At 38.9% G+C, this 11,832-nt stretch overlaps 1 protein-coding gene across 4 annotated transcripts in view; it reads left to right on the top strand.

Moving 5' to 3' along the window:
* Fryl (FRY like transcription coactivator) overlaps nucleotides 1-11,832 on the top strand; it is a 269,494-nt gene that overhangs the window by 193,366 nt on the left and 64,296 nt on the right. For all 4 annotated transcript variants that reach the window (XM_029565713.1, XM_029565714.1, XM_029565711.1 and 1 more), the window contains exons 26-32: nucleotides 273-330; nucleotides 3,022-3,113; nucleotides 6,654-6,826; nucleotides 8,621-8,781; nucleotides 9,375-9,485; nucleotides 10,822-10,976; nucleotides 11,276-11,375. In XM_029565713.1, the coding sequence (XP_029421573.1) occupies nucleotides 273-330; nucleotides 3,022-3,113; nucleotides 6,654-6,826; nucleotides 8,621-8,781; nucleotides 9,375-9,485; nucleotides 10,822-10,976; nucleotides 11,276-11,375 (850 nt within the window). The remainder of the gene's footprint in view (nucleotides 1-272; nucleotides 331-3,021; nucleotides 3,114-6,653; nucleotides 6,827-8,620; nucleotides 8,782-9,374; nucleotides 9,486-10,821; nucleotides 10,977-11,275; nucleotides 11,376-11,832) is intronic.

The following is an 11,832-nucleotide window of genomic DNA, read 5'->3' as shown; positions in this document are numbered from 1 at the left end:
TGTGTGTGTGTGTGTGTGTGTGTGTGTGTGTGTGTGTGTGTGTTGATATTTACCTCTGTAAACTGAGTGGCCTGTACCATGTTTTATAGTTTCTAAATGTTCAATAATATGAGTGTTTTATAATAAAAATAAAACAATAAAAACTATGTTTAAAATAGTAGGATTAAGGATAACACTTGTCAGTTTATTTTGTATTAATATATATTTGCAGATGTCAGATTCTCCCCGTTTAGCTGTTAGTACAAATAATACATACCATTTTTTTCTTCTAGGGAACTCATAGAGGAATTACATCCGATAATTAAAGAAGCACTCGAAAGAAGACCAGAGGTCAGCTGGTATCCAGTTTCCTATCATTAAAATGGTTATGTGGTAAACGCTTCCCTGCTGCATCCTATATATTACACCAAAAGCTAGAGATTAAGAAGGAAAAAATATTATCTGGGGTGTTTTGGCTTTTTGTTTGTTTGAATTTTGAGACAGGTTCTCACTATATAGCCTTGGCTAGCCTAGCACTCACTATGTAGACCAGGATGACCTCGATCTCATGGAGATCTGCCTGCCTCTGCCTCCCCAGTACTGTGGTTAAACACCCAGCTATCTGGTGCCTTCTAAGCTTATCTTTTCACACACAGACCCTCCCCTCTCTAGGAAAACACATGCAGAAACCCAGTGTGTACCGCAGTTGAAAAATTGCTGTGCTTAAGAGAGAGCAAGGAAGTAGGTTCTCCATGGAGTTGGCCAACTTCCTGAGAATAACCATGCAGATGTTTTCAGCTTTACCAGCCTTGTTCTTTCTGTGGCAGCTGCTTAGTTACCTTGTAGCATGAACTTGTCCCTAACCTGTAACTACAGAGCAATAACTGTGGCTGTTTTCTAGTAAAACTTTATTTAACAGGCAGCCATAGGCTGCCCTTGACAGTCCTGCTTCTTGAGTCTCAAATTTAAAGAATTGGCACATTCAGAAACAATAGGTTTTGAGGGCAGAGGACTATGTAGACTGTAATTCATGCATTTCACAAAGTCATAGATTCAGGCTTATGGAAAACTGCATAGGATAATGCCTTGGATTCTGCCTGCATCGTGAAGAAGAGCTGATACATAAACTGAACTTGGAACATTTCTCCCTGTGGACAAGCAAGGCAGTTCTCCCTTTGAAATTTTTACAAAAGAATCTGAAAATTGCACTTTTTTCTGAATGATTATATTATGAGGGCAAGTAGTTGAATATTGGGCTAGATATCAAGATGAGTATCTCATAAAAGCTGCCTAATTTTAGGTCTGTCTTGTGAACTAGTGGTTCCTAGAAGCCAGCAGAATCTGAAAATTACCCAAGAAGCTTAGTCAAACTTTACAAGTGCTGGCCCCTGTTCAGTGAGCATCCTGTGGGAAGGGCCTGACATTCCTCTTTGCAAAGCAACTTGCACGCATCCATAGAGATCACTGTTTGAGAATCGCTGCTGCTAGTGTTAGGGTGGGGAGGTTCCCTGAGGAATTTAAACACGTGAGGGAGTTGATGACAGCAGCTATCGTGTAAAGAAATTTTGAAACCTTATCAACCTCATCATAACTCACCCTTCCCATCTTTACTTCCACCCTATAAGATGGCAGTAGTGGCCTCATTAGTCAGGGATTTGGATCATGTTTAGAAAAATGATTTTGGTTACAGTATGTGATGCTTTAATTGAGTTGTTTTTGAATGTGGGTTCTGGTTTGAGAGCCTAAGGCTCGTGGTCTTCCTATGGCGACAAATGAAAACAAATTAAAACTACAGAAGTTCTCAAGGACTGACATGAAGCGTTTGCTTTGAAGTGAGTTTCTGTGTACTTCAGACAGACTATAAGAAGCAATGGACTTGATGAATTGGTCATCAGCAACATGCCTGCCATTGGAAGGCAGGGAAGTAGAGCATGGATGTCCAAGTGAAAGACCAAGAAAAATGTTTAGTTGCCTTAGATGAGGAAAATGACTTAATGTTGAAATTGTGAGGCAGAGAAGAACATGATAGAGGAGATCGGTATCTTACTGTTTCCCTTCCTCTTGGAATAGGAATCCAGTTGAAGTATTACAGATGTTCTTTTAGACATTGGTTCTCCTGGCCCTGGAAATACAGGCTTGTTTATTAAGTCCATGATGGGCAAACAAGTTTTTCATTTCTTTTGGAGGCAAAATAACTGAAGTGGGAAACGAGCACGAGGGAAAGCTATAGAGGTGCTTAAGTCTGTTAAGATTTCAGACTTAAGTTTTCTCAGGCTGGAGAGACGGCCCAGCAGTTAAGAGCACTGACTGCTCTTGCAGAGGACCCAGATTCAATTTCCAGCACCCACATGGCGGCTATGAACTGTTCTTAACTCCAGTTCCAGGGGAATCCGAAGCCCTCTTCTGATCTCTGCAGAATTGCACGACGTGGGTGCACCCACATACATGCAGGCAATACACTCATACACATAAAATTAAAATAATAAGTAAAATTTTAAAAAAAAAGATTGTTTTCTCTACCCGTCATCCTCATTCTGTGTCTTAAGAGTTCCTCATGACTCAGTGCTAAGTTTACTAATCAGTTCTTCTGAAATTATGAGATTAGCAAGTCACCAAAGAATCACCGTAGAATGTCATTTGCTCCACAAATAGGAGGGATCATTTTATAAAATGTCATGTTCGGGGCAGGCATGGTGGCACACACCTTTAATCCCAGCACTCAGGAGGCAGAAGCAGGCGGATCTCTGTGGCTTCAAGGCCAGCCTGGTCCACATAGTGAGTTCCAGGACAGCTGGGGCTACAGGGAGACCCTGTCTCAAAAAGACCAAAAAAAGAAAAAAAAATGTCATGTGCATTTGTTTGTTAATTTCACACACCCACATACCCATCCCTTTGATGCAATGTCTGACATAGTGCTTATCTACACTGCACAACAGGCCCAGATCTTTCCCTGGCATTCACACTGTTCTTTCCAAGTCACATCAGTTTCATATGAATTTTCCTGGTGACTTTTTAATTCCTACCTTTGTGTGTTTGGAACAGAATATGAAACGACGCAGGCGTCGAGACATTTTACGAGTACAGCTGGTACGAATATTTGAACTGCTGGCAGATGCTGGTGTCATCAGTCACAGGTGGGTATTGAAGTATGACTTTCAAAACTTTGTGATGATTAGTGAATGTGATCTGTTTTCTCTCACAAAACATGTAAAGAATAAAAACGCACCTTTGCAACAACAATTTCTGTCTGAAGACCAGCCTGGTGGCTCATGCCTTTAATTCCAACACTCAGGAGGCAAAGGCAGGTAGATGTCTATGAGACTGAGACCAGCCTGGTCTATATAATGAGTTCAGGGCCAGCAGGGTCTATAGGGAAGCCCTGATCCAAAAACAGACAAAATATACATCTGAAATATGTGTTGACATCACTGTAAAGGTTATTTACCAATTAAAGGGGCATCCAGTACATTAACCAGTAGCCCGAAAATATACTAGAAAATCAACTACCAGAAGCCAAGGCAGGAGACTGCAAGACTTTTGGATAAGTAGATGATAGCTGGATGGATGATAGATGGATGGATGGATGGATAGATGGGTGGATGGAGGGTGGGTGGGTGGATGGATGGATGATAGATAGATAGATAGATAGATAGATAGATAGATGATAGATAGATAGATAGATAGATAGATAGATAGATAGATAGATAGATAGAAAATCTACAATCAATACTAGATTGGTCAAAAACTTATAATGTTCCCATGATTTCGATATTTGGTGGGTGGAGCTTTGACAAATTTGTAATATCTTACCTCATTTTGAAGATATATTTCCTATTGGGCTCTATGTTCAAAGGCTAAATATTAGTAAAGTATACGATTTTTTTCCAGTGAACTTTTGTTGACTGTGCTGGGGAAATTATGAAATCGGCAAACATAATTAATAGTTGTGTTCTGCTGTCACAAACCATAAATCCTGGAGTTACTGCTAAATAATTTTTGACACCAGGACCAGTCCCTTGAGGATAATGCTATTAGCTTTGTGTTAAAAAATAACTATTTCCTTAGGAGGGTAATGGTGTGGCCTTCCCATTGAAGGAAATAGGTAAATGGATCAAACCTGGCCTGGTGCACAAAACGTAGCTGGAAGAAATCTTGAAGGAAAACATGTTCATAATCTAACAAACATAGCAGCATGCATAGCCTGGTGCAGTAACACTTGTCCTGATTATTCTTAAGATACCTCATACCTTTTGATTTAACATCAGAAGCTTGTGACAGACTTTTCTTCCTTACAGAATGAAAATTTTTTTAAAAAATCATTCTTTTGTCTTCTGTAGATAAGCCAGTGGAAATTACAGAAAATAAAATCAAAATTTCTAGACTTGATGCAAACATTCAAAACCAAATACATATGTGTCTTTTCTAGTTCCTTTTAGTGTAATAGTAGGTAATGAAGGACCTTTGAATGGTACTATTTTGGGAGAACTACAAAATATCAGTATACTGAACATGAACTAATAAGCTGTATCCACTAGTGAGCAATAATTGTTTTGGGAAAGAACTATTTTTTTCCCCCTAAGAGAAATTAATAGAAGACTGTCTACTACTATGGATGTTGCCTCTGCCCCCAATCCTCCTTTGGTTAAGGGAAAAACCATTCCATTCTTAATGCCAGGGAATAGGGATCTTTGTCTACTCAGTGGACCCCATGTGTCTGATGTAGTAGCTACTCAGAATATTTGAGTGAATTAGTTTTTTATTCTGGTGTAGATTGCAGCTCACTAGGTTGATTTCCCACCCACTAATAGGTCATGATCCGAAGTTAAAGGAAGGCAAAATATTACTCTTTCAAGGAAGGCAAAATGTTCCTCATGAATTCATTTGACACATGTTCATTGTTGTAGGATGATGTTTTTAATATAGTCTAATGCCTTTCTGATTCTTATTCTTGTTTTTTGTGCAATCAGGATATTTTGTAAAAGCTGTAACTAATAAAAATTATTGTTACTTTAAAAATAATATGTAGATGTACTTTTCCAGTGCAACAAGGGAAAGCTGACCTTGATGAATGTAAGAGCCTTGAATTTATGCCGTGTTTGTTATGTATTAGGTCATTTCTTATTATGTATTAGGTCATCTCTTATATAGCAACTGTGCTGGTTAGTTTTTGCAAACTTGACACAAACTAGAGACATCTGGGAAGAGGGAACCTCAGCTGAGGAATTTCCTCCATCAGATTGTCCTGTGGGCATGTCTGTGGGGAATTTTCTTGATTGCCGGTTGATGTAGGAGGGCCCAGCTCACTGTGGGCAGTGCTATCCCTGGGGAGGTGTGCCTGGACTATATAAGAAAGGTAACTGAACAAGCCAGGGGAGCAGGCCAGTAAGCAGCATTTCTTTATGATCTACTTCAATTCCTGCCTCCAGTTTCCTGCCAGGTTCCTGTCCTGGCTTTCGTCAGTGTTGGATACTGGCCTGGGAGTTATAAGCCAAATATACCCTTTCCTCCCTGAGTCACTTTTGGTCATGGTGTTTATCACAGCAACAAAAATCAAAGTAGGTCAGTAACTCATTTAGATTCTTACTAAAGCACACTGAGGTAGGCCCTGGATACATACCTAAGGACTAATGGAACGTGACAGGAGTCAAAGACGCAACTCTAACCATTTATTCCCCATGGTTTGGTGGTACAGATCTCCTGCCTCAGTGAGACTCTCAAAGCAGTCTTTAGGCACTTCAGGAATCTAAAGTAATTTGAAACCAAGTACTCTATACTTGAATTTTCTTTGGATACTGTCATCTTTAATAATATCTATTCTCGGGGCTGGAGAGATGGCTCATCAGTTAAGAGCACTGACTGCTCTTGCAGAGGACCTGATTTCGATTCCCAGCACCCACATGGCAGCTACAAACTGTCCTTAACTCCAGTTCCAGGGGAATCCAAAGCCCTCTTCTGACCTCCACGGCATTGCATGACACAGGTGCCCTCACATATACGCAGGCAATACACTCATACACATAAAATAAAAATAATAAATAAAATATTAAAAAATAATATCTGTTCTCTCCGAGAGCTGGTGGGAATCACTGCCTAGTGGGTAAAAAATTGTGCTGAAGGTGTGGTGTGAGTAGGCATGGAGACAGGAGAGTTACTAGAACTAGTCTTTTCTCTCTCAACTTTCTGCATTGATTCTTCCCCACCATATATTTTAAAGGAGAGGAAATATTTAATGCTTAGAAAGTTAGATATGGAATTTAATGATATAAATTGCAATAGTAGTTCCTTGGTGAAGAGGCATCATCTATTTTTAATATTTCAGTAAGCCAAAATCATATTAATATATATGTATGGGCTTTTTGTTGTTGTTTTTTGGGTTTTGGGGGGATTTTTTGGTATTTTTTTGAGACAGGGTCTCCCCGTAACCCCAGCTGGTCTGAACTCACTATGTAGACCAGGCTGGACTTGATCTCACAGAGATCCGCCTCTGCCTCCCAAGTGTTGGGATTAAGGTGTGTACCACCACACCCAGAGTAATTTCTATATTTTAAGTGGCATTCTGCCACAACCATGCCAAGGTTTACTATGTAGTTGTCTGGTTCTTTTTACTAAAGATTTGGTTTTTTTTTGAAATTGAAATTGCAAGTCACATTCTCTCTATCTTTTCTTATTTTCAGTGCAAGTGGTGGCCTTGATAATGAAACACATTTCCTCAACAACACTTTATTGGAGTATGTAGATTTAACTAGGCAACTCTTGGAAGCAGAAAATGAAAAAGACTCTGACACACTGAAGGATATCCGATGCCATTTTAGTGCCTTAGTGGCGAATATCATCCAGAATGTTCCAGGTACTATTTTCAGATTCTTAAAGCATTATGGAATGTTCAGGGACCAGCCTATTTTTAGTACCCTGAGGCCTTGCAATGTAATAAAGTAACTTGTGGACTGGTGAGATGGCTCAGTGAGTAAAGGCATGTGCTGCCAAGCCTGATGATCTAAGTTCGATCCCCAGAACCCACATGGTAGAAGGAGAGAACTGACTCCTGCAGATTGTCCTCCAGCCTCCACATAGGCTCTGCAGTATGCTCCTGCATACACATAAATAAGTAAATAAATAAATGGAATTTTAAAACAAGTAACTTGTGAGCATCCTAGGAAACTAAGTCAGTACAACGTGTACGGCAAGAGATTTGTTTTGCCTCTAAATTAGTGTCACTGATCAGAAATCAAAAAACAATGCAGGGTGGGCTTTCAACAAACATCAAGATTCTTATAAAAATCAGAAGAAACTGATTAATGAGTTCTTTGGACAAGTTTGTTGTAGATTCAGTGAGCCATGAATGTGATGGGTGAAGTGATAAAATTAACAAGACACTTCTGAAAACAGGATTATAGACCATGGATGTAATAACAACAAAGGTACAGTGTTATTGATGGGTGCAGTTAATTGGTATGTGCCTATTTTTAGCAGTCATTGGGATATGTTCTGTGAAGATTATTATACACAACTGTGCTTTAAAAAGTCATAAATTCGACCAGGTGTGGTGGCACATACCTCTAATCCCAGCACTTGGGAGGCAGAGGCAGGGGAACTCTATGAGATCGTGGTTAGTCTGGTCTCCATAGTAAGTTCTAGACTAGCTAGTGCTACTAGGGAAACTATCTGGGAAAAAAAAAAAAGTCATAAACTCTAAATATAAGATTTAAAAAGATTGCTATAAGTTGTATGTAGTATAAATACAATTTTTTTTGCTCTCTCCAAATAAGGTTGGTTTTTCATTTTAAACAATATATGTAAAAAGCTAACTTTCAAACACATGGATTGAATTTTTTTAACAAGATCATATAATCATAATTAGGTATATTAATTTTAAACAGGAGATCTGTTTTGATCTTTGAAAGAAAAATGTTACTTGAAGGGAAAAAAATTTCTCTCTAAATTGTCTTTTTGAAACTGATAAATAGAAAGATGATTTAGTCTGTTTCTATATACTTTCCCACAACTTCATGTTGGTTTTACCACAGTAATGGTGAATTTCTTAACAGGTCCTCATGCAGAGATTCTGTAGGATGGGGCTTGAAAGTGGAGCAGTTCACCTAAGCACACTTTGAACCACTCCTTTCTCAGAGCCCTGAAGCCCTCTGGTGCCATCCCAGGAAGTGGCAAAAGGGATCTGGACTCCAATCTCCATATCCAGTTTGGGCTAGAACCACTCTTCTTTGGTTTACTTTATATGTCAAGATGTTTTATTTAGTTCTTTTTATAAAGGCAACTTTCTTACTGAAAAAAAAATTAAGAATTTGAAATATCACTTTCGTAGTTAAAAGCCCTCATCTATTAGTGAACCAAGGTCCCCAGGGTATATTTGTGATAATGCCTCGCTGACTTTACCGTATACCCAAGGGGCTTGTCTGGATTCTAGCTGCCTCCTAGCGTCCTTGCAGCACCCTGCCTGCCTGAATGCCGTTGCTGTGCTTGGTGTATATATAAATGCCCCCCGTTACTGTGAGGTTTGGGGGTAGATTCAAGTACAGACTTTGGCCTTGTGTTCTGTAGTTTTACGTATTCAATAAATTAGTTGGCATACACATTAAAATAGAGAGATAGAAATAACTTTTTCCACCTGTGCTTTTATTTACAGTGCACCAGAGAAGAAGTATTTTTCCTCAACAGAGCCTTCGTCACAGTCTGTTTATGCTGTTCAGTCACTGGGCAGGCCCTTTTAGCATCATGTTTACGCCCTTGGACAGATACAGTGATAGGAATATGCAAATTAATAGACATCAATACTGTGCATTAAAGGTATTTACTTAGAACCCTGATGTCCTTTTTATTATGTTAAGAGTTAAGCTTTCCTGTCTCTCATTCCCTGATGTAAATAGGATAAGGATTTCTTCAGAGCACTGAAAGTATTAGACTGTTTTTCTGCCACATACCTTGACTTTCCTTAGGAACAGAAAATACAATGTGAAGGAGATCCAGAAATCTATAAGATTTCATGGTCATTTAAGGATTCCCTCTAAGGAACACATTGTTTCTCTTGTTTAATGCTCTTTCTCTTGGTCTTTGAATCTCCTCAGTGTTCCTTCAACTCCATGACTGACTTGGTATGATGATAGACTGACTTACTCATAGTAAATGTTTCACTTTTAGAAGTTGTGATTAGGATGGGGATGTGGCTCAGTAGGAGAATGCTAGAATGCTTGCCTGACATATAGAAGGCCCTATGTTTGATCTCCAGAACCATAAAAGAAAAGGTGACTGTTATATTTTTCCTTATGAAAGATGCTATGGCTAGATACACACAAGTGAGAATACCTTGCCTCTTCTCATTAAGCAGCCAATATTTAACCTCTTAAATGTTTTAAATGTAATTCTGATATTATTGTTTGAAGGCTATGTCTGCTGTACTGTGTTGTGGCCCTGTTGCAGATAATGTAGGACTGTCATCAGATGGCTATTTGTACAAATGGCTGGATAACATTTTGGACTCTCTGGACAAAAAGGTAATTCTGACAGTTCCTTTAAAATTTCATAATGGATGACATTGCATTATTTGCAGTTAATGTTTGACCCATTGGGGGAAAAAAATGTCTTTCCTGAAAATGGGATAGAATTATATGCATAAAACCCATAGAACTCTGGGGAGATGGCTCAGTAGTTAAAGCTCTTGCCATACAAGTGTAAGGGCCTGGGTTCAGATTCCCAGCACCACATAAACGCTGAGTAGGTGTGCTGGCCCGCTTGTAATTCTGGTGCTCAAAAGACAAAAATGGGATCCCCGAGCAAGCTGGCTAGACTACTAGACTACTAGCCTTCTTGGTGATCTCTGGGTTCAGTTTAGAGACCCTGCCCCAGTGAAGAAGTTGGAGTGCAATAGAGAAAGACTCTCATTGTCAGCCCTGGGCCTCCACATTCACACATGTGCATGCATGCCCACACACATGTGCCCATACACATGCAACATGTATATATACATGCACATACAGCACACTCATAGACACATACAAAAATCATATTGTGAAAAATTAGATGGAACTAGGCATGGTGGCACATGCCTTTAATCCTAGCACTTGAGAGACGGAGGCAGGCCAATCTCTATGAGAGTGAGTCCAGCCTGATCTGCTTGGTGAATTCCAGATCAGCTAGGACTACAGGGAGACCTTGTCTCAAAAAGACAAAAATAATGATAATAATAATTAGATGGGATACGTTATTACCCATTTGAATAATTTTAATTTCTTTTTCATATAGGATTAATATAGTGTTGTATGCCCCTTTAATGGGGTTCTGAATCTATAAATAAAATATTAATGTAGACCGTCTTGTGATCTGTAGAGAATCTCCTATGCTATGTTTAATATCACTGTTTTGACCACTTTTGAATTAAATTTTTTTTGCCTTCCACTCCATGCCCCCACACAGTTCACCAGCTTCACAATTTAAAATGCAGCTTGCATTTCCCCCCTCAGAACAAATTTTCTATTGAGTTATTGCAAATACTAATAAAGCTTAATAAGAAGAAGTGGAGAGGTCAACAGCTTGTGCTCCCAAAAGCACTTAATCATTGTTCATATTCGTCAACTGCCTTTGGGCTACGGGAAGAGAGAATCATACTAAGGAGCCTTGTGGGAGAGAAAACAAGAGGCCAAATGTAATGTGTCTGTGTGTGTGGTTCCCCCACTCCCCCTTACTGAGTAAACTAAGAATTAGTTGAACAAAAGGAGACTGAGTTCTGTAATGAAGTGTGGTAAATGTGTGCTGCACACTATGTTAGTGGAAACAGAGACACAGGCAATCACCTAACTTCCCATTCCCTGGCATCTGTGGTCCTTCCCCCAGGTTCACCAATTGGGCTGTGAAGCGGTCACCTTGCTACTGGAGCTGAACCCAGATCAGAGCAACCTGATGTACTGGGCCGTGGACCGATGCTACACGGGTTCCCGGAGGGTAGCAGCTGGCTGCTTCAAAGCCATTGCCAATGTGTTCCAGAACAGGTATTCCACATGCTGCTACTCACTTGCTTAGATTTCATTTTCCCATGAAAATTTATCCTTCGGAATTCAGAAATACTAAGAAACCTATATTTTCTTTCCTTGAACTCTAGTGAAGTTTATTCAACAAAGGATAATGATCCCATGAGTCTCTTGCCATTAAAGCCAAAAAAAAAAAAAAAAAAAAAAGCCACCCTCTAGCCTTAGAAGATGCATGCAGCCTTCCACTTTGTCTTATTTCTTAGTTGATATCAACACTTCCAAATATTGCTACTCACCTAACATGTGACATTTATCCTCAGGGATTATCAGTGTGACACAGTGATGCTCCTAAATCTGATACTGTTTAAAGCAGCTGATTCTTCTAGAAGTATCTATGAAGTTGCTATGCAACTTTTACAGGTTTGTGTACAAGTGCTAATGAAAATCTTTCTTTTTAAACTCAGGATTTAATGAAGCCCAGTATTTTATCTTTTTAATAATAGCATACTAATATTAATATTTAACTTTATTTGTTAATAGTAAAGTATGGTACCACGTTCTGATTATCATTAGAAATTCAAGTCAAAGATAGTGTTGATATTTAAATCTTTAAATAATATATTCAGAAGTGCATTATAAGATTATATTAGAACATGTGGATGAAGGCATTTACTAATTAGGACTGATACAGACAAATGACTGTTTCTCTTTGACAAATGAAAATAATGTGAATGGAGTGTTTGGGTTTTTTCTTTTAAGAGCCATGTGAAAAGTAATTAAGTAATTTTTTTAGGTTATCATTATGTAGTGTTTAACTAATTGATAGTAAGGCAAGATAATTTGATCTTAACTAACAGTCTAAAGTGGGATTTGAATA

Source organism: Nannospalax galili, unplaced genomic scaffold (genome assembly GCF_000622305.1).
Source record: "Nannospalax galili isolate Female #2095 unplaced genomic scaffold, S.galili_v1.0 scaffold318, whole genome shotgun sequence".
Taxonomy (NCBI): Eukaryota; Metazoa; Chordata; class Mammalia; order Rodentia; family Spalacidae; genus Nannospalax; species Nannospalax galili.
The sequence above is the reverse complement of the archived record's forward strand: the minus strand, read 5'-3'. Positions and strand labels throughout refer to the sequence as shown.